We start from the raw sequence: 24,549 nt of genomic DNA on the forward strand, positions 1-24,549 counted from the left end.
AGTGTCTTTCAGACATTTTAGATTCCTCTGTTGAGAGTTCTCTGTTTAGGCCTGTACTCCATTTTTTTTATTGGATTATTTGTTCTTCTGATGACCAATTTCTTGTGCTGTTTGTATAATTTGGAGATCATCCTTCTGTCTGATGTGGGGTTAGTGAAGATCTTTTTCCATTCTGTAGTCTCTCTTTTTGTCTTGTTGACCATGTCCTTTGCTTTACAGAAGCTTTTCAGTTTCAGGAGGTCCCATTTATTAATTGTTTTTCTCAGTGTCTGTGCTGCTGTCCTTTTCTTTACAGAAGCTTTTCAGTTTCAGGAGGTCCCATTTATTAATTGTTTCTCAGTATCTGTGCTACTGGGGTTATATTTAGGAAGTAGTTTCCTGTGCCAAAGCGTTCAAGTGTACTTCCCACTTTCTCTTCTATAAGGTTCAGTGTGGCTGGCTTTATGCTGAGGTCTTTGATTCATTTGGACTTGAGTTTTGTGCATGGTGATAGATATGGGTCTATTTTCATTCTTCTACATGTTGATATCCAGTTATGTCAGCACCTTTTGCTGAATATGTCTTCCTTTTTTTTCCATTTTATATTTTTTTTGCTTCAAAATCGGGTATTTGAAAGTATGTGGATTAATATCTAAGTCTTCGATTCAGTTCTATTGTTCCTCCTGTCTGTTCTTATCCCAATACCAGACTGCTTTCAGTACTGTAGCTCTTGAGTAGAGTTTGAAGTCAGGGACTGTGATGCCTCCAGAAATGCCCCTCGACCAAAGAATGGATAGGAAAATGTGGCACATTTACACAATGGAGTAGTACACAGCAGAAAAAAATAACGAGAGCTTAAAATTTGCAGGCAATTGGATGAAGCTAGAAAACATCATTTTGAGTGCAGTAACCCAGACCCAGATAGACAAATATCATACATACTCACTTATCTCACTCATAAGTGGCTTTTAGAGATAAAGCAGAAAAAAAAAAAACGCCTACAGCCTACAATTCAAAATCCCAGAGAACCCAGATAACACTGAGGACCCTAAAAGAGACATACATAGATCTAATCTACATGAGAAGTAGAAAAAGACAAGATCTCCTGAGTAAATAGGGAGCATGGGGACCTTGGGGAAGGGTTGAAGAGGGGAGAGGAGAGGCAGGGAGGGGAGCGGAGAAAAATGTAGAGCTCAATTAAATCCATTAAAAAAAAGAAGCTTAAAAAAAAGTCATTCTATAGAGAACGCCCTCTAGCTCTGCGTGTGTAGGGTGGAGAGCTCTAAACACCACATTCAAGCTGTTCTCTCCCCTCTGTGCTGTCTACAGTCAGGGTGCAGGCTAACATGGATATCTCAGAATAGACTTAACGATGCTGTTCTTTTACTGTAAACTTCCATAGGCTCTGTCATCAAGAAGGTAGTGTAAAATTTCCTATTGAAGTATGCAATGGTCTTCCTGCATAGGCCCCTGCAGGCTGCACTGACATCTTAAAGACAGAGAACCCTGAGAAAGCCTTCTCAGTGAATGGTCACCCAAGTCATATGAGTACATACGAGGAGAAGGGTTTAGGCACAGTAACACAACATTGCCCAGAAGGCAGAGCCTTGTGGTTCACACAGCAAACACACGCAATTAGATATTGCAGACACTTACAATGTGAGGGGATAAAAGGTTAGGCACTGAAATATAACCAACTGCAATTATCAAAACTCCAGCATGCGCTCAGCAAAGTGATATCACAAAGACACCCCAAGTTTCCATGTGTAAATTCAGAACACTTAAGCTAATGTATTTTCTATATTTTTAAACAAGTATAAATATATAAACATAATGTTTTTATATGTAAAGATTCTACAACTAGGGAGAACCCCTCTGACACTGCCTCCCCACTTCTCTGGTGGTGCACACGCACTTAGGCTGTGCTATCATGTGCTCTGATCATGTCCTCCACTCCACCCATCTACCAGTCTTCTTCCTTACCCAGTCTCCATTCTGCTGCCATGATGTGTGTGTGTGTGTGTGTGCGCGCGCGCGCGCGCACTTTTATATAACCTATACTACTAAGTCTAGGATCTTCAAATGAAAGAAAACAGCAATACCTTTCTCGAATTGGTTTATTTTACTCAATATGATAATCTCAAGTTTACCCATTTTTCTAGAAAATAGCAAAATTATATTTTTTCTGGCTGAATAACACTTCACTGTGCATATTACCCTATTTTATTTACCCTTTTATTTGTAGACACCAACAATACAAACAAATAACATGGATAGAGTGTATCTGTGATATACTGACTTAGAGTCCTATAGGTACAGAACCAGAGGAAATATGCAATGTGTCATGTATTTAGTTCTGTGAAAAACTTCCATAGTAATTTCCATAGTGACTGGAAATTTCCATAGTTCCTTTTTACCCGCATCCTCACTAGACTTTGCTTTGGCTGCTGCAGGGTGAGATGGTGTTTCCAGGTAGTTCTAACATGCATTTCCCTGATTACTAAGCATGAGACAGTTTTTCTGATTATTAGTCATCTGTGCTTCATCTTCTGAGATACTCATCTCACTAGCTCATTTATTGATAGAGGTGTTTGGGAACCTTTTGGAGTTGACTATTTTTGAGTTGATATGCTCTCTATGTTAATTATTTGGGAGATGTCTAGCTAGGAAAGATCGCTTCTGTTTGGAGGGTGTTTTCTCACTTGAATGTTTGCTATACAGCAGCTCTCTCATTTCATGCAATCCCATTAGACAGTTCTTGGGTTTTATTTCCTGGGTTGTAGTTTTACAGAAAATCATTATCTATGTTATGACTGAATTGTTTTCTTGTTATTTCCCAGGCAACGGTGTATCCAGTCTCATAGTAAGGTCTCTGATATATCTGAAACTGATTTTTGCGTAGAGTAGGAGGAATTTAGTTTCATTTCCCTTCATATGGATCACATTTACAGCACCATTTTTGGAAAAGTGTCTGCTCTTCAATGCATGTTTTTTTACATGGCTGTAAACCATGTAACTTTAGGGGTTTAATTTCTGGGTCCTCCACTGCATGGATCTGCATGTCTGCTTTGATGCCAACACTATCCTGTTTTGTTATCACAAACCTGGAACATAACTTGAAATTGGGCGCATTACTATCTCTAGTACTGATCTTTTTTCTCAAGACTCTAACCTGGAGTTTTACACGCTCATGTGGCTTTTAGCATTTTTTCATATTTCTGTGAAGAATTTTGTTGTATTTTGATGGAGACTGCATTGTTTCTGTATATCATTCTTAGTAATATGGCCATTTTTTTATTATACTGATACTGACAATCCTTGAACATGGAAAATGTTTCCTTCAATTTCCTTATTTGATATTTGTTGTGGGTTTTAATCAGAATGGCCTCCAAGGGGTCATATGTTTGAATGTCTGATCTGTGTGTTAATGTATACACTTGTTTGAGAGCAAAGGAATCAAAAGTAAGCTATCCCTCATGTGAAGCAAGACCAGAAGAGGTTTCCGGCACACATGGCAAGTGTAGACCATTGACCATGGACAACTTGAATTTTAATTCCATAACTCATTAACTTGATCCTGTTCTGATTAATACAACAGCAGTAATATGTGTCATGCAAATTCCTTAAAAGATTTTGAAATAATAAATTTGGTGCTTGATGTGCTTACTACATAAAAGAATTCAGCCTTCTCATTCTCCTTATCATAATGCAGATTAGAGAAGAAAAATAGAGTTGTATAAGAAAGCTCATTTAGGGCCGGGTGGTGGTGGCACGCGCCTTTATCCCAGCACTCGGGAGGCAGAAGCAGGCGGATCTCTGTGAGTTCGAGGCCAGCCTGGTCTACAAGAGCTAGTTCCAAGACAGGAACCAAAAGCTAAGGAGAAACCCTGTCTCGAAAATTCAAAAGAAAGAAAGAAAGGAAGGAAGGAAGGAAGGAAGGAAGGAAGGAAGGAAGGAAGGAAGGAAAGCTCAGATTCAGATTCGGAGCTGGAAAAAGCAAAAGAGGAGCAGACACTTGCCTGTAATTCCAGCACTCGGGAGGCTGAGGCAGGTGTGATGGCAAGTTTGAGGTCAGCGTGTTTCCAACAAGAAAATCAAACCAGAATGGTGACAGAGGAGAGAGAGAATATCAAGAGTTTTTAAAATATTTTCAAAAATATTTTGAAACACCCAACTCTTATTTATGTAAAAAAAAAAAAACAAATTCACATTATCAAAACTTGTAAACAGGGGCTGGAGAGATGGCTCAGAGGTTAAGAGCACTGGCTGCTCTTCCAGAGGTCCTGAGTTCAATTCCCAGCAACCACATGGTGGCTCACAACCATCTGTAATGAGATCTGGTGCCCTCTTCTGGTCTGCAGGCACACATGCAGGCAGAACACTGTATACATAATGAATAAATAAGTAAAAACTTGCAAACAAATGCTAGCATAAGATACTGTTGGAAACAGGCCCCGGAAGGAAGTGTAAGGTGTGTACACACGTGTCCGTGTGCAAGCATGCACAGGTGCACTAGTAGCACTTATGAGCACCTGGTACTTGTGCATCACTCAGTGAACAACTCGGAAGTCTGTTCTCTTCTTCTGTAAGGTCATGCTGGGGACCAAATTCAGATTATCAGGCATGCTGACAAGAACTTTTACCCAAAGAGCCACCCACTGGCCCTCAACTACATCTTCTCAAGACAAAGCCTCTCTGATGAGCAGGGTGGGCTGGCTGGTCTATGTGCCTGTCTTCACCTCTGGGGACAGAAATACATACCACCACAGTCACACTTTGCTGTGTGTATATGCTTGAGATCAGACTAACTGAACCATCTCCTCAGTCACCACAGTCAGACTTTGCTGTGTGTATATGCTTGAGATTAGACTAACTGAACAGTATCCTCAGGCCTAGTGGAAGCTTCTAAAGCAAATTTGCATTCTTGGTTATTATTGCCACATTGAGATAACTTTCTACGGGAATAAATACCTAGAAAGTTTACTAGACGGTTACTGAGTTCCACAGAAAAGGTGTCTTGAGATACTAAAAACACTTACATAACAATCTACAAAGATTATATTATATAAAATGCTACCTGAGCACTTCATCATTCTCTATATTTCTCATTCATTTACATAGCAAATGTAATGCAGAAAACATATAAAACATACCTCTGATAAAAATGTTTGGGCCGATTTCTGAGCTCCTACATGGAGCAGATATTCATATACGTAGAGCGCTAACCTGGAAAACAGACGAGACATTCACTGTGAGGAGGACTTTAATGTGTTTAACCAATCATTCTACATCAAAGACATTTATACACTAATAGTGACAGAAATAAACCTTTGGTCTTTCAATGAGAATGTGTCTATATTCAGGAAGAAATTAATTATACTAATGTGTTAGGTTTTAGAGAAAAAATAACTATATTTTTTCTTACATCATCTCACTTATTCAAACATTCTCTTTGTTATACTTAATATAATCAATAGTTTAAAACCAAAAATTAATAATTCCTATATCCCATTTTAAGGTAAATCCAATTTTCTTTCATTAGTAAAATAAATGAATTAACTGATTGAATTTTATTACCTTTGACCCTTTTGGTGGCCAATATTGTTAACCCACTTATGTATACACCCAGCTCAAAACGTGTTTGCTATCAATGTTAACACTTGTTTAAAAGTTTCCACCTTCTACTTAATCTTTAGACTTGATTATTAGACCAATTAATATTCTAGTGTATAAGGAATTCAAATTCACAGATAATTTCAATATATGCAAACTTCAAAGTTAATATGTTAGTTTAAAGGTTAAAACAAAATTATATATAAATTTATTACTCGAATACATAATGTAGAGTATGTCATATACATTTACACTGCTTTCCTTATCTTGTGGGTTCAGAATTTTTAAACTGTACCATGCGGTTCAATTTCAGTTGAGCTGTTAAGATGTTATTCACAAACTCAATGAATCTGACGCAGTATTTTAATGATATCTTGGACAGATGCCCAGATATCTCACAACAGTTCAGCTTCCACTGCAGTATATTTACCAATATTGAGCCAGGTTTACCGTAAATAATGCAATGTAACAATAACCACAATTCGGTATGGCTACACCACTTTTCTTGCCAAGTGAATTTTGATTATTAAAGATTGATGGCATTTGCAAAAGTGATAATGTTCTTCCTTCCCATGAAAATACACCAAGCATCTGTCACAGAAAATAAGAAATCCTACGCAAATTAAGTTGTTCTGTCCACTTAATTACTTCTCCATTTAAAATCAACAGATATTTTACAGAGGACCACTAAGTGCCACCGAGTAGACATTCAACAGTGACTGCAGACAACTGTAAGGCAGTGGCAGTGAGTGAAGGGTGAAGTGAGAAGTATGGATTTCCTCCAGGGGTTGGCACTCTTAGGTCGCTGCTTCGCTCCCTTCCCACCCAGCATGCTTGATGGCCATGGCAGCTTCTTTCCAAAGCTGGAGCTCACAGAGGGAGTGTGGCTCACCCTGCGCACACCACAGGAACTGCAGCCACTGCAATGTGCCTGTGGCTTAAACAAACATTCCTGCTAGTGACTCTGAACACCCACTGAACACACATGCCCTGCACATGCCGCCTCTGCATGAGCCACACAATCATATGGTTCACTGACTATGATGGCAAATTTTACTTTGAAAAGGGAAAAACAGAATATCTCTCTGGATAGACATGACTTGCAAAGCCAGGGTCTAACACCTACCAGTACCCACTAGGCAGGAAATGGGACTTGTGTCAAAGACTGAAGGCTAGTCTACCACGTTTGAAGAATTTGAGAGACAGAAGGAAGTAGAGGAACCATGGTGAGCTTGTGGGGAAAGAGGCACTGGTAACAGACAGATTCAACTGTATCTCCAAATCAGTTGAAGTTTCTAGCAAAGTTCCATCCTTTATACTGACCATGTTCAAAGTTAAATTCACCTTATCCATCTGCTTCTATGGTTCTTTGTTCAAAAAGAATCATTTAAAAAAGTTTGACTTTCAGTTCCCTGAATCTGTCAAACAGAAGAATATGTCCCTCCCATTATTGACAGATTAATCACTATGAAAATTTTGGCTAGCTAATTTAACATTGGATGTCTCAAGAGCTCCCCGCAACAACAGCACTGAAAACACTAAAATAAGAATAACTGGAAGTTCTAGTCTTAGGGTTATCATTGCTGTGATGAAACACCATGATCAAAGCAACTGGGGGAGGAAAGGATTTGTTCGGCTCACACTTCCATAGCACCGTTCATCACTGAAGAAAGTCAGGACAGGAACTCAAACAGGGAAGAGACCTAGAGGCAGGAGCTGATGCAGAGACCATGGAGGAGTGCGGATTACTGGCTTGCTCCTCATGGCTTGCTCAACCTGTTTTCTTACAGAATCCAGGACCACCAGCCCAGGGATGTCACTACCCACAATGACCTGGGCCCTCCCCCATTAATTACTATAAGAAAATGCCTTATAGCCGGATCTTATGGAGACATTTTTTTTTCAATTGAAGTTTCCTCTTTTCAGATGACCTTAGCCTGTGTCAAGCTAACATAAAACTAGCCAGGAAGGAAGATTATGCAAAAAAAAAAGAAAGAAAAAAAGAAAGAAAGGAAGGAAGGAAGGAAGGAAGGAAGGAAGGAAGGAAGGAAGGAAGGGTAAAAAGATACTGCTGTCTGAATACAAATATTCCAAGAACTAAAGAGAGGTAATTCATAACACATGCAGGTAAAATTACCAAACATGAGAGCAACAAGAAACACTTAATTGGGATCTAGTTATTATCAAACAGGATGACTTTAAGAATACTGAATATTAATATTTGAAAGGCATAAACTTTTGAACTAACAGTTTCTTTCTTTGTATGGTCTTTCAGAAATTTAAGTACTTTTCATAATATACAAAATGGGTATTTAATCTTGTATTTTATCACTTAAATATATCTATAAATCACAGTTTTGTGGTAAAAGGCCACTGTAGCAGGTAGACCCGGTTTCTTTGATTCTGATACTACTTAGATGAATAAAAGGCCAGTTGAAAAGTGTCATGAATCAAATATCTTTATCTTTCACTTCATTTTAAGCCAATGACAACAAGTGGCTTCTGGGGAAAGAATAATTTTCTTTTAGGGTGTGGCCCTTGGTAGGTCAATCACATTCCATCAGATGGCCCTAAATTCATGAGTATATGGGTAGTTCAAAGTGAAACTGATGGGTTGAATACAGAGAGAGAAAGAGAAAGAGAGGAAGAGAGAGAGAAAACACAAAGTTGTGAGGGAGGTAGAGGTAGATATTTGAGAGGTATTGGGAGGAGGAGATGGGGCAAATATCACTAAAATACATAGAATAAAATTCTCTGCATTAATAAAAATATTTTTAATATTTGCTTTCAGTAAGATAAAGTACAGTTCCACACTGTTAACATTATGGAGGTAACACCTTCACATTAGTTCCAAATCACTACATAAAACGACAACTAAAAATTTAATTGGTTTATTACTGTGCAGTATATTTCATGTGGGTTTTTTAGTGTTATTTTAATTTTATAAAAGTCTTCAAAAGGAACTAACAACTTCCCTCTTTCTTATTCCCTTTTAACAGGAAATAAAGCCAGATTAGGGGATCTCAAAGGACCGTAGACCGTTTCGTGAAGGTCATTCTATGAAAGCCATAAGTAGGGCTGGAGAGACGACTCAGTGGTTAATAGCACGAGCTGATCTTCCAGAGGACCCACATGGCAGCTCACAACTATCTGTAACTCCAGCGGATCCAACACTCTCATACCATACAGACATACATGCAGGCAAAACACCAACACACATAAAATAAAAATAAATAAATCATTTTTATTTTAAATTCATAAGTACTCAATATTCTATAGTGTGTGTGTGTGTGGGGGGGTGTTCTCTGTAGCTTGGGGCCTGTCCTGGAACTAGCTCTTGTAGACCAGGCTGGCCTTGAACTCAGAGACATCTGCCTGCTTCCACGTGCTGGAATTAAAGGCACTTGCCACCACCACCGGGCATCTATAGTCTATATTTAAAAACAACAACAACAACAAAAACCTCACTTCCCATGCTTAGACCTTAAATCCTAGTATCAATGACCAGAAAAGCATTAAAGAATAGATTCTCTTATGAAAACAGTAAACCAAATGAATGAGGCCTCACATTTTCTCTTCAAAGGGGATCCTACACATCCACTTCACATAAGACTTGGGCTCACTAGGCAAGGCCTCCTTCCTTAAGCACTCCCTGGCCCCCTTAAATGACTAATTAGGATTGACTCTTTGAAAGTTCAGCAAATTATTCCTGAGACAGCATACCATGCCTCTTATTGTTTTAATTCTGCTTTGTGTCTTCAGTCCTTGTTCATTCCTGAATGACTTCCAGATTCCAGACACTAAATCTTCAAAGAACACTGCAAAAGGGTGCCAACTTTTGACCATCATGACCACCTCTTTCTACCAGGAACTGCTGAATCACCTCAAGTAATGCCACACATCCCATCTTTGTTATAACCACAAAGATGGACCCACCCAGCCCTTTCATTATTACCTATTCTGCTTCAATGCAGCCAAGAGTGGGCATCCATACCACAAAGATCTGGGTTACAGATCCTGGAGGGAGGAAATTTAGGATAGTAATACATAATTTACATTTTTTATTTTAATTGTTACGTGTCTTTCAAATACAAGTGAGATAGAGACAAGACAATTCTCTTCCTTACCCACTACATTAACCCAGTGTTGGCCAGTGACACAGATCAGTATCCAAAACGCCAGCAGTTTGTCAGATTACAGTCAGCTACGGAGTCTCAAGGAGCATCTGGCAGCCACTACAAGGCTACTCTAGGGTCTGTACGCAGTTATTAGCGTGGAACTAGATCAGCCTGATCAAATGTTTACTAGCACTTGCAACCTGGTGCTAAGGAGGTGTGAAAAGTTAGAAATCTGTTTCTAACATTGTCTTTTCAAACTTCCTCATTATTAACAGTTGGGCTAAAAAACAGACTTGGAGTGTCAAAAACTGTGAAACCACACAATAATGCTAACACCAAGCTTTTTTTAAGTCATACTAAAAATTTCTATTTCTCCAAATCCTCAAGATCAGTTGGCACAAAAAGGGACACAAATGAAAGACTTGTCTTTTACTGGATAGATGAGTAGTTAGGCATGCGCAGGCATGCACACACATACACACACGCATATACACACACATACACACACACATATACACACACACATGCACACACATACACACACATGCACACACATACACACACATACACACACACATGCACACACATACACACACATGCACATACACACACACACACACACACACGCACGCACACATACACATAAAGCATTACTTTGTTGTTGTTTCATGTTCTGGGTGGAGGCAAACAATAAATGATTCGATATACCCAGAAACAGAAAACACTTGACTCCTGCAACCAGGCAAGTTAAAAACTAAATGTTTAATACCAGCTTTGGAAAACTGAAAAGAGCAAAAATACAACAATAAGAATTTTTACAGAACTAATCAACAGTTGTGAAAATATAATTACTTAGAATTTAAATAAAACTCCATCCAGAGTCACCAAGATGGCTCACACAGTAGAGGGACTTGCTGCCCAACACTGATGATCTGAGTTCAACCCCTGGGATCCACCTGAATGACCAAGAGAAGCAACTTCTGCAAGCTGTCCTCCTCTGACCTCCACATGTGTGCACACAGCATTAAATAAATAAACATTCAAAAAGTCCATCTACTTGTCGAGCTAAGCTCTATGTGCTAGGGACACTAGAGGCTACACTTGAAAACAGCATTTGCTCTCATTCAGCCTGAAGATAATTCTCAGGCTCTTACTTGTTCTGGAAATCCACAAATGAAGTCAGGTTCCATCTGCTGTGTGTGCTGTCCACACAGAGCAGATTGTTACGCTCGTCCAGGGAACCAGTGGTAGCATCACTGCTCATGAAACCTTAGAAGCTTTCCTGTAGTTGACTTTGTTTCAGAATTTTAGCACCAAAACTAGTATGTCACTAAACTTCCACTTAAGAGGAGTGAATGGATCTGGATCTGCCTGCCCCTGTTTTCCAGCTTTTTAAGCTATGTGTTGTAATCCCAAATGGAGTCAGCTAACTGGATATGGCAGTAGAGAAATTTGGGGCAATAGACTTTGAACATACAATCACCAAAACGTCATTCCAAATCAAGCAAGCAGTTCACGGAAGCGGCTCCTGGCAGTGCTGGCCTTGCTATATGTACACCCTCACTGCAGGCGTGGTCTGAGCACGTCAGCACTCCGCACGGTGCGTCACACCATGCCACGCAGGATGCCAAGCAACACTGCCTTGAACCCAGACTCCAGACTTTTCTGTTGTGAATGTGTTTCGAATATGCGCACACTTTTCTACTTTTTTAAAGAAATATATGGCTTAAATTATTAAAAAAATAAAAAGACATTTCATCTTTTCTAGCATCATTCCTCATCATGTATGAAACTAGGTTATCTTTGGATTTAGGTATATTAGAATGTTTGGTTTTAAGAAGTGGTATATTAGTTACTTCCTTTTATTTCATTAAAAAAGTTAAATAAATTTTGATTTAGTACTATAAAATAATTTCCAACAATTTCTGAAATGCCCTAAATATACTTCTGCCATTTTTTGTACCAGTGATGTTCTCAGCATTGATGATTAATTTTCAAAGTATCAGTCAACACTGAAAAAATGATGTGTACACATATGTGCAGCTGTGGCTGTGCACATGTGCAGGACAAACATTAACACTGGCTGTCATCACCTACTGCGTGAACAGCAAGCTCCTGGGAGCCTCATACGTCTGTCCCCACAAGAGGATGAAAATTTCATATATGAGCTGTATTTATGTCATTCTCCCCTCCCTTCAATCCCATCTGGGTCACTCCTAACTCCTCACAGTCTCTTAACCTGTAATTGCAATTGATACATGTATTATGTATACTTTAGTCACTGTTCTGCTGCTATGAAGACACCATGACTAAGACAACTCATAAAAGTAAGTATTTAATTGGGGGCTTGCTTACAGTTTCAGAGATTTAGTCCATTGTGGCAGGGAGCATGGCAGCACAAGGTGCTGGAGCAGTACTGAGAGCTACGACTTGATGGTCCACAGGCAGAAAGAGAGAAAAATTGGGCCTGGCAAGGTCTTTTGAGACCTTAAAACCCACCCCCAGTGACACACTTCTTGCAACAAGGCCACACCTCCTAATTCTAATCATTTCAGAGAATTCCACTCCAGAATGTCTTAGCATTCAAATCTATGGGGCGCACTCTCTTTCAATCCACCACAATGTGTGGGTGTGTATTTGCATATTAAGTTTATAAACACAACCTGCTGAGATGTATGCATGTGTGTATGTATATTAAGTTTGTAAGCACATCCTGAGATCTTTTAGTGTTGCTCCAATATTTTCTTTAACTGATCTACTGGGATTAGCTCACCTATCGGGGCTTATTCCTGCAGAACATTGATTCTCCTTCTCTCAGCAACCATTAATTGCCTAGAGTTCTTCTTCTTGAGCACTGGTTCTCAACCTTCCTTTAACAGGGTTCCTCATGTTTTGGTGACTCCAACCACAAAATTATTTTATTGCTACTTCAGAACTGCAATTTTGCTACTGTTATGAATCAAAATGTAAATATCTGACACTCAAGCCCTATGGAAAGGTCACAACTAAAGGATGGGATCCACTGTTCTAAAGAATCCCCATCCATATTGGCATGTGTGCTAGTTAACTCTTTTTTTTGGTTTGTCAACACAGGATTTCACCGTAGTTTTAGCGCCTGTCCTAGAACTAGCTCTTGTAGAGCAGGCTGGCCTCAAACTCATAGAGATCCGTCCGCCTCTGCCTCCCAAGTTCTGGGATTAAAGGCGTGTGCTCAACTTGGCACAGGCCAGTCATCTGAGAAGAAACAACTTCAATTATGAAAAGGCCCCCACTAGGCTGCCTGTTGGCATGCCTGTCATACATTTTCTTGATTGATGTGATGATGCAGGCAGACCCAGATCACTGAGGATGGTCTTGGATGTTATGAGGAAACAGGCAGATCAGGACAAGAGGAGCAAACCAGCTAGCAGCACTCCTCCATGGCCTCTGCTCCTGCCCCAGGTTCCTGCCCTGACTGCCCTGACAGTGAAGTAAGACCTAAGAGCTATAAGCTGAAAGCAACCCATTTATGGTCATGATGTTTTATCACAATGGAAACCCAAAGAGGGCATGCCAATTACAGTTGTCATTTTGGAGAAATCTTATTTAAACATCCATATTGTTGAAATTTTTGGATGCAGCTATAGTGGTATATTATTTATGTTTTAATAAATAAAGCTTGCCTGAAGGACAGAGGGCACAGAAGCCATACTAGTCAGCCATACAGGTAACCGTTCTTCTCTTCCATCAACAATGTGATACCAGCTTCAAAAGCAACAGCACTCAAATGACTTGGCCAAACTATTGAAATTTATTGAATTGTTACTGCTACAGAGAAAACAATATGAAGCACTAATAAAAAATATAATGATAAATCTGCACCATACTTTAATATTAATTTAATGCTTTCCTGTGGCATTCTGAAGTTTGCAGTTTTCTCGAGATTATAACTTCAATGTTGAGATGACATCAAGAAGAGGGAAGAAGTCAAGTGGAGGACAAATGCTCTAGAATAACTACTTTATTAAAAAACGTGTAGGTGTATATTTAAAGCCAATCATAAAGGGACACTACTGATCGGTAGTGAGCTTCCCTCTCCAGACTGAGAACGCAAAGACTACTTGGTGCTAGAACACAGTGGGTGTGGAGATTTACTAAGGTTAATCGCTGCTCACAGGGGAGCCCTAGAACCCAGTAACAACACTGCAGTGTGGCAGCACAGATGGACATTAGACAGGACTTCACCAAAAACCTGGAGGCACCATTTCCCCGAGAACTTAAAGTTCTTATTAAATTTTATATTGTACTTATTCAAGGCATGGTTATCACCACTAAACAAAAAATTCAAAGATAGAAAATTATGAATTATCTTTTGAAATTACTTCAAAAGTCAAAAAGTATCTAAATCTTGATACTGCAGGGCTGAGGATATAGCTCAGTGTCAAAATGTTTGCCTCACAAGCACAAACCTTGGGCTCAACTCCCAACACTGTGAGGTTGAAAAAAAATTAAACGTCTTTGTATATTAGAATAGAATAGCTCTACCTCTAGATTTTATTAAAGAGTTTAAGACAGTTTAACTAGCAGCAAAAGGAGAAAAAATAGTATGTATATAAAAATCTATGGAAAGCATTAAACTGTAACGTTAATACATATGCCCATAACAAATGGACGTATACAAAATAAAGCAATATGAGCTGTAATGTACTGACAAAACCACGTGCTGGCAAAGGCTGGAGAATGACAGAAACTTCCTTCACTGTTAGTGGAAATAGAAAACTGTACAGCAACGTTGGAAGACAGTTTGGCTGCTTTACACAATGATATAATTATATTATAATCTAAAAAACTAAAGGAAATAATTAAAAGAACTAAAGAAATTCTTAACAAACAATCCCACCACTCATGCCCCTTGGTATGTGCCAAATAAACTGAAATGTTAGTCAGGACCAAAACCTGCTCAGGGCAGCTTTACTGATGACTGCCTGAGCTTGGAGCAAGCAAAATGACAACAGTGGGTGTGGAAACAATAAACCCACAACTGCAGCACAGCAGACACTAGAATACACACAATGGTGAAAGTGAAGGGCGCTCACCCACCGGAGGGTGTGGCTCTGGCAGTCCTTGCCTTCCTTGCCCTTCTACCCCATTCCTTCAGCCTTGTTAAAACCACTGGATTAAACTCCTAAAACTAGCCACCAAGGTTACTCTCCTATTAAGTTATACCCACTTCCTCCTCCTGAAGCTGACTACCAAAGTGCCCAATTAAAGTTAAACACCTCATCCTAACACAGCGCTGCCCGTTTTTACCTTTATAACCACTATTCCTACGCCCACATCTGTGTCCTCTCTATCCAGAGACAGTCCTTTGTCCCCCCAGGACAAATACCCCGCCCCTTTCCTTTGTCCCCTCACCTCCTTACCAAGGTATCCTGGCCCATCCTAACACATACCTCCCCTTTTTCTCTTCTTAACAATTACACCTGCAAAGGGTCATTTGCTGCTGTTTTTCTGCCTGAGTTAGAAAGCAGCCACTTTTCTTCTCCACTTAATAAAAGATTTCTCTGTGAGAACAGGTGTTTGGGTGTAGTTTGTGCCTCATCTAGAGTCTGGGAGGCAGCCCCCCACTCCCCATCTGTGGTCCCCTCCAGAAAGAAATCATGAGAAGGGATGGAAGACATCTAAATGCACAGTGCTGAAAACAAGCCCCAACACCCATCTGCCTACAGTGCATCTGCCAGGTCTCCAGTCCTACCTACGTCAACATCACCGCCATTTGAGTATTATGTTAGCTATATGCTATTAAGCAAGGCTAATGCTTAAAATCCACTTTCTCCTTCCTATAAAAATTGCTGAAATCTTACTTGGCAAGCAGTTTGCCAACTGAGCCCTGAACCTTTGACAACTCTGAAGCATCCACTTTGTATATACAAAGTAGCAAAACGGAAGCATGAATTTAGAACAAAGAATGTATAACAACCAAGTTTACAAAGTTAGTAACATGCAGCTATATTAATTAGGCAAAATTAGAAACAAAACTATTTTCAAACATCCTAAGAAACTATAAGTACACTCACTATACTAGGCACTATCAGCAGCTAATAAGTTTCTAGTACCTCTATAATGTAGACAAAAACAACAAGATACAGATTCTGCCCTCAATGAATTTTCAGACTTGTTAATGGGCAAGACATACAATTAAAAATAAGACAAAAGCTAAAACCCTTAACATAAATATTTTAACTGACAGAGGAAATTGCATTACATGTGGCATTAAGGGGAAAACGGGATTTAAAAAAAAAAGAAGACATTGTCTATAGTTGTGACAATAGTAGCCCATTGAAAGTCCACTATGTGCCTAAAAGTAGTGAAAAGTGCTCACAGGGCATTATGTTATTGAGATTTATTATTATGTTATTGAGATTTATTTCTATATAGCAAGATGTGGTAGAAAGACTTCACTCCATTGTTATAGAATGATAAATAGAAACATATCTGGTGATTTATGGTTTATAAAATACTTCTTCAGATGAAAGTAAATTATTAACTATTAACAATAATTTGATTAAGAATTATTTCTAGCCAGGCGGTGGTGGCGCACGCCTTTAATCCCAGCACTCGGGAGGCAGAGGCAGGCGGATCTCTGTGAGTTCCACACCAGCCTGGTCTACAAGAGCTAGTTCCACGACAGGCTCCAAAACCACAGAGAAACCCTGTCTCGAAAAACCACAAAAAAAAGAATTATTTCTAATAATTTTCTTTTACTTGGTTCAACTTTTAGTAGATAAAGCTATATTCTGTCGATTTTTAAGTGATAATATTTTTATCTAGATGGAATTTACTAACTTATATTTAGGTTATTATGAAAAGCTCCAAATACAAAAATGTATTTAATAGATAAAAAACATAAAAATAAAAAATACATAATAGAAATTGTTTTAAAAATTTAGATAAAGTTATTTTGATTGGTGAATATCTAGAAATGTTTTAAATATATCTCTATGTAGAATCAATAGGTGAAAGAAACAAATGAAGAGATTCAGTTAAATAACAGATTAATTTCTATATACCTAATTTCCAGTCAGTTATACTAACAAGCATTTTATAGCCCTGACTGCCTATATCACTGAAAGAAAATAAACTAAAATATCTTCACTTCCAAAAACCAGATTAAAATAATCAAGTAAGATCCTTGACTTTAGGGGGGGGAAAAGATTTCAGCAAAATTATCAAATTTGAAAGCAAAACTAAGGAAATAGCTAACATAGTTAACATTCCAAAACAATAGCACACTTTGAAACATATTAGTAAACCCAATAAAATTAATTTAACAAAAATAACTGTAAAGTCTGTGCTTTAAAACAAAATAGAACAAAAGAAACAAACAAAAACCTTGGGGCTGGAGAGACAGGTAGGTGTCCAGAAACAGTCTTTTCTACAAGGCCTGAACTAGAGTTCAGATCTCATGTTTCCCCTCTTTCTCTCTCTCTCTCTCTCTCTCTCTCTCTCTCTCTCTCTCTCTCTCTCACACACACACACACACACACACACACACACACACACACACACTTAGGCACACAATTAAAAAATAAAAACAAATCGTCACCAAAAAGGCTTGTACAGAATGACAGGTACGAGTTAACTACGAACTGCAAAATGACAGGTTAATGGAATTCAACTTCAAGTTGACTTTTTGGCACTAAACTGATGAAACTTATCTTAATACACACCAACAATCGGTAGAACTTAGAAGGGAAAAACACCTTAAAAGAGGAGCAAGAGAAGACAAGCAATGAGCATTGACTGAAAGGGTCAGGAACGCATACCTAGGAAAAGACTCCAGCACTTCATCTGTGGGGAACTGGAAGGCTTCACTTTACTTGACATGACTTCAGCATGTCAGGTTACATGGATGGGGAAAAATTTAACTCAATACATTGAAACCCGTTTTTGTAACAATTTAGAGTTATTTAAAAACGTTATGAGGGATGACAGGATGGGTCAGTAGTAGGTAAAGGCATGTCCTACATAAGCCTGTTGACCTAAATTCAATCGCAAGAACCCACATAGTCTGAAGGAGAGAACCAACTCCAGTTATCGCCTGAGAGCCATGTGCATGCAAAGGCACATGCATAGGCACACTCACACATACCATATACAAAAGCACATAATAACCGTAATAAATTGAAAGTAATTCAACATGAATCTTAAAAAAGAAGAGAAAAACATTATGGTCTGGGATACATATCACTTGGGATTTAGGAACTGGGCTTCTATGATCTCGGAAGGAGGAAAGAAGGGAATGTTGAAACTGGATGCATTATAGAGGCTTTATCCACTGAAGACAAGTTTAGACAACTCCTCCCAAGTTCAAAAATAGGCAATCTGCTTCTTACTAAAATGTGACCAGAGGGAATAAATACCTTCCTTCAAAACTAGAAAGCAACTGAGACTAGGAAACTTAGTCCCCTGTACTTAGGAAAACACTGCAAACTGTCACAACTCCATACCTGTCATGAAAGAAATTCTACTGCCCACTAATGTTACTTTGTAACCAAGTAACGGACACAGTGGCAGACTCACCTATAGATGTTGAACCTAAGGCAACCTCTAGCATAAATGTCACCAATCTTCCTACCATGCACCCTCAAACAAGATAAACTGCATCTCCACAGTATGTCTGGGCAGTTCCCTCCTGTACACTGAGGACCAGTGTTCCAAGGTTTCCACATTAAAATGAGGTGATATAAAAGGATGTCATGGAAACACCTTGTCCTGTCAAGGCATAACCAACCAAGTCTCTGGCAGCTAGTTTAGCAAGGAATACAAGACAAGCAGAGTACCAACCACTAAGTGGTAAAATACATCACCACAAAGTGCCTGTCTAAAACAGAGTGCACGGTCTAAGCACATGTGCCCTTTCTAAACTCCTATGGCTGTCAGCTTTGCAGCGCAGATAAATTCTATGTCCTCTATTACATGAACCCTTTTAACCTAATCAACATTATAATTTTAAAGTGTACATTTATCCCAAAACAGTTGGAAGGGATAAATTATACTAATATTGACAATTACAAAGTCAGTGAAATAGAAAATGTGTTATAATAAGGTCAAGGTACTGATCAGATCACGGTGCCATTTCAGCATTTTTTGGCATATCAAAATATAATTTAAGAATATAATTAAAATAATTTAGCAAAAGTCTTTCATCCTTAATTGACTGTTCTAAACATCTGCAAAATTTAACAGCACAATTGCTTGCAGATAAAGCAGAGATATGTGCACAGCTTATTTCTTACTAAGCAGCTTTTTTAGGATCCACACTAATACCTAAAACACACACACACACACATTTTAACACCTTCTGCAGCAGAGACTGTAGGATGCCTATAGCATTACTCTTCTCAGGAGTAAGAAACCAAACTTTCAGTGAAGATTGGACCTCTGTTACAGTAATTAAATAATTCATAACTGTAAGAGTTTAGCGTTTAAACTTTTTTAGATTTTTGAGGCTAAAGTAATAATTATCTTTGCAACATTTGCATTTTTGTTGACACTTGACAGTATTAGTGGGAAAAGAAAACACAAAGAAGAAGACAGGAAATATATTTATAAGACTAATGGGTCCTCAAAGCATAAAAAAGTTGCCAGCAGAGTATCTCGTTTCCAATCCTCATGTAAAAAGCTCAAGTCATTCTATCAGAGCAAAAAGTAAAAACCAAGCAAACAGAAAAAGTAAGCTATTCTTAGATATAGAAAATAAATGAGGTGACTGCCCAAAAACCCAGAAGTACAGAGGCACATACAACAAACCACAACTTCCTAAAGAGTTTCCTGAGCAGAAATCTGAGAGAGAGGAAATGAGATGGGAATGAAGGAGGGATGGAGAGAGATGAAGGAAAGAACAGAGGGAAAACATCTGAAACTTAAAGATAACTTGTGGGTCAAAAGTAAAGTGCTAGAGAAACTTATACCTCAGTGATGCTAAACAAATATCACACTAAGGATGTCTACAAAAGCCTTGAGGAAACACATAATCCCAGAAGCTTACTTAAATACATATCTGACATATATGCATGCAGAGATAATTTTTAATGGCATTACACAACAGAGGGTGATAATATTACCTTCAAGAGCTGTATGTCTATCAAATATCCAAGCTTTGGTTTCAGAAACCTCCACTGAGTTCTTAGTACAAGAGACTCCCAAAGTAAAATATTGCCCTTGCTTTCCTCCCAGAACTTGAAGGTGAGACCCTACTGCTGAAGACCCACACACTTCACACACTGGTCTTGGAAGAACCGAGCTAGAACGACTTCTGGAGGACGAGTTCTCACAGTACGGAGTGCTATGAAAGCTGCTAAGAAAACAATGACACTCCTATCCGGCTGTAAAGCCTGCAAACCATAGCAACCATCAGCCTGACAAGATACCCCAAGCCGGGTGGTGGTGGCGCACGCCTTTAATCCCAGGAGACAGAGGCAGGCGGATCCCTGTGAGTTCAAGGCCAGCCTGGACTACAAGAGCTAGTTCCAGGACAGGAACCAAAAGCTACAGAGAAACCCTGTCTCGAAAATAAAAAAAAAAAAAAAGATACCCCAACAGTGCAATAATAGCACTTCCATCTTGGGGGGCAACCAACAGCTGTCTAATTTGTCATCCATACCACTAAGCTGGAGAGAATTTGTGCCTGCTGCTGCACACCTAAGCCACTACCCATGGCTGGAGAGGTCATAGAGGAGAATCTACCATTGTCACTTCCTAAACTAATAAAACTTCCAGGTTACAAACACTTAAATGCACAAGTAAGTGTACCTTTCACCCCTCATCAAAGTAGCTTTTTTTTTTTGTCCCCAGCAAATGGAGACTACTACAGAGATCCATAAGTAGTCAAATACAGAGAATATGGGACTACAGAGTACCACACAAATGGTACACCTACAACAAAACCCATACATCTAAAGCTCAGGGAACATGCAGAAGAGAGGACAGGTAGCTGGTAAGAGCCAAAGGACCTAACACCTGCTGGGAGATAGTCCTTCCAGACATGGCAGGGATGCTATACCCATGAAATCTCAACAATATGATTTCCTCCACAAGACCCGCACTCGTCAACACGCCAACAGAGGTAGGTGAAATTTGAGAAGGTCCCACCCCTTCTCAAATGAGGCGCTACAGGCAACCAATAGCTGTTGAGACTGTGAGAATAAGTCTTCTCCATGGATGAGCCCACTGATACCGATAGGTCCTCTAATCCCAAGTCGCTAGCCTTAAATACATGTATACAGGAGCAACACTAAATGGGTTCAGCGGGGAAGGAGGCTCTGTGTGTGTGTGTGTGTGTGTGTGTGTGTGTGAGAGAGAGAGAGAGAGAGAGAGAGAGAGAGAGAGAGAACTACTGAAGAAGAGATTATGAATTTGAGGAGTGAAGAAAGAGGAAGGAGTAAAAGTGGTAAAAATCAGTACCCATGAATGAAATACTTGAAAAAAAAAATTTAAAAAACCAAAGGCTATTTAGACCTTTTTAAATGTTCAGTTATATCAACACGACAAAAAAAGAGCTACACTGTTTGCAGACAGCAGAATTGGAGCAAGTTACCCAGGCTTAGAAGAGCCTTACACAGAGCAAGGCAGTCAGTACTATAAGATATAACCAAGCAACAAAGCACGAGGTTAAGAACCGGCAGCGCTGCAGGCAGATGAGCTGAGCCCACCATCGTAGACATTCCCATCACTCCATCTGGAACTGGCAGCTCAGCAGCCACAAACCAGTGAGCACACCGCTCGGTTCAACACTGTTCTCCAGCGAGATAACCGACAACTACAGGCTACTTCTGACAAACACAGATCACACTTCTCCAGCTCACCTGGGTATTCACGAACACGTAACACTTTCTGCATCATCAAAAGACCCCCAGTAAGTTTAGAAGACCAGAAAGCATGCACTATCTGCTCCAAATGACAGGAAAGTGAAACCAGAAAGCAGAGGCAGAACGACGGCACTTCCAAACATCATCATGAGCAAAACGGAATCTCAAGAGGAATTATAAAATACTTTTAATAAGAATGAAAATATACCTCACTGAAATACATGGAACATAAAAAAGAATGCTTAGAAAATTACAGGATTCAATGCACACTTTAGAAAGAAGTAGTTAAATGCAATAGTTAAACTCCCATCAGAGGAAAGTAGGAAAATAGCAAGTTAAATCCAAAATGAGCAGGAAAAAAGTACTAGAAATTAGATTTGAAAGCAATTAAATTAAAGAAAATAAACACACAAAACAAAAACAAAATCTAATTGCTTCAAAAAAATAAATCTTTGTGTGGGGGGGGGGGGGTGAGACAGAGTTTCTCTGTGTAGCCTTGACTGTCCTGAAACTTGCTCTGTAGACCAGGCTGGACTTGAAGTCGGCCTCCCAAGTGCTAGGATTAAATGCATGCACCATCCCAGCCCTACAAGGAAATCAAGGCCACCCCGGTATGTGGAGAGGAGAGAAAACACAAAACCCTAATACCATAAACATGACAGATCTCATGAACATTAAAAGGATAATAAAAGATAGCAAAAACAACTCCACACCCACAAATACTTGGATAAACTTACATAAAATAAACAACCAGTCACTTGAAAGTCAGAATATTAAGCTGGGTGGTGGTGGCACATGCCTTTAAGCCCAGCACTCGGGAGGCAGAGGCAAGCAAATCTCTCAGAGTTTGAGACCAGTCTGGTCTACAAAAGCTCCAGGACAGGCTCAAAAGCTATAGCAAAACCCTGTATTAAAAAAAAAAAACAAAAAGAAAGTCAGAATATGTCCAATAATCACAGACGAGTTAGAAAATCCTAATATGTTTAGGTTTATATCTGTAATGGAGATTAAATCAATAATTTAAAACTCTCCCAAGTAGAAAGCAATTAACAAGATGTATTTACTGATAAATTCTAATATTTAAGAACTACATTATACCAATCTCTATACTCTCTTCCATAACATAGAAACAAATAAATAACTACTAATATATAATTAGCCAACATTACACAAATATTGAAAATCAGGCAACGTCATTGTAAGAAAACTACAGACTAATATCTGTTCCAAATACAGATATAAAACTCACAAAGATATCAGCAAATAAATCAGTTCATCGATGCATAAAAGAAATTATGTAGCACAACTGGGATTTAGTCCAGATATGCAAAGTGTGGTTCAATCTTTAAAACTGAAATCACGTAACTGGCAGTATCAGCAGATTAAAGAAAATAAATGAAAATGCTACCCATAGATGCACATACTTGATTGAAATCTTGGTCCACAGTTGGTGGAAATGCTTGTGAAGGATCAGGAGGTGGAGACTTGTTGGAAGAGGTGTGTTACTGCGTCTGGGCTTTCAGGTTTCAAATGCCCAGACCATTCCCAGCCCTTGCACTCACCCTCTTCCTCTTTCTTTCTGCCTGTTGCTTGTGGATCGGGGGGGGGGGGGGGATCTTAACCACTGCTCCAGTGCCTGCCTACCTCTGTTACCCTGCTTCCCATGATGGTCATGAATTCTATGACCCTCTGGAACTGGAAGTCACCAAATTAAATGCTTTTACAAGTTGCCTTGGTCATGGTGTCTATTCACAGCAAGAGAAAAACAGCTAAAACAGAAGTTGGTGCCAGTGCGTGGCATATTGCTATGATAGGCCTGACCATGCTGGGGTTTTCTTTGGAGGAGTGTGGAAGACTTTGGGACTTTGGACTAGGAAAGCAAGCCCTGTAAGCAGGGTTTCATGGGCCTTCCTAGTAGAAGTTTGGAAGACAGTAGATCCGAGAGGGTTCATCAGAGGGAAATATTAGCAACTGAGCTTGAGACTATTCTTGTGGTATTGGCAAAGAACGTGGCTGCTTTCTGCCTTGTCCTAAGATCTGCTTGTAGCTAAACTGAAGAGTTCCAGACAAATTTTATTGGCAAAGAAGATTTCAAGACAGCCTAATATTGACCTGTAGTGTGGTTTCCAGTGATCATTCTTTTGCAGATCTACAATGAAAAAGAAAAAATATAGTAAAAGGGAAAAAATACAAAATGTACAGTCTGAGGAAAAACAAGAGCACCAGGAAATTCAATGTTGGAGCCCTGGTTTATTCTGAGAGAGATAAAAGAAAGGAATAAAGACAGCAGTGCTCTATGGGTGAGAGCCACCCAGCTAAAGCCACTTCTGTGAACAGAACAGGCCTAAGGAACTGTCTGTTCCTGAAGAGCAACAACAGATCAATCACAGCTTACGCCAATGCTGTTCCAGGAGGGGGCAGGCTCCATTCCAAGGAGACAGCAGACTTGGCTGTATTAGCCAAGTGGCTTTAGTACTGAAAGATACGGGAGTAAAGGGGTTGTGGAAGCTTCCTCCAAGGTTAAAGAAAGTAGCTGAGGTCAGGTATGTGGCTTGGGAGTCCCCGCATGGAGACACGAAGTAGCCATTATGTGAAGCTGTGAAGACTGTGACAACTGTGTTGGGCAGACCAAGATGTTGGAGATGCCAGAGCTGTGTGATATCTGCCAAGGAGAGCTACACACAGGAGTGGAGTCAGCCTAAAGGAGAGAAGTGTATTGCCATCAGCGAAGTTGGAAGTGCAGAGCCATCCAAGTTTTTTGACACTAGATATGGAGTTACAGTATTGGAGTTTGCCCTTCTGGGTTTCAGCCTTGTTTGGGTTCCACAGTCCCTCACCATGCCCCCTTTCCTCAATTTTGGAATGGTAATGTAAATTCTTGGCCACTGTATGATACAAGTCTATAATTTGCCTTTTTTATTTTACAGGGGGTTACAATTAATAGATTGCCTAGAGTCTCTGAAGACTTGGACCTCTGAACTGTGCTGTGA

The 24,549-nt window shown here is 39.4% G+C and overlaps 1 protein-coding gene across 4 annotated transcripts in view; it reads right to left on the reverse strand.

Annotated features, from left to right (window-relative positions):
• Positions 1–24,549, reverse strand: part of Ssbp2 (single stranded DNA binding protein 2) — a 257,999-nt gene that overhangs the window by 175,535 nt on the left and 57,915 nt on the right. For all 4 annotated transcript variants that reach the window (XM_005356514.2, XM_005356515.3, XM_005356512.3 and 1 more), the window contains exon 2: positions 5,133–5,205. In XM_005356514.2, coding sequence (XP_005356571.1) covers positions 5,133–5,205 — 73 coding nt within the window. The remainder of the gene's footprint in view (positions 1–5,132; positions 5,206–24,549) is intronic.

Source organism: Microtus ochrogaster, chromosome 19 (genome assembly GCF_000317375.1).
Source record: "Microtus ochrogaster isolate Prairie Vole_2 chromosome 19, MicOch1.0, whole genome shotgun sequence".
Lineage (NCBI taxonomy): Eukaryota > Metazoa > Chordata > Mammalia > Rodentia > Cricetidae > Microtus > Microtus ochrogaster.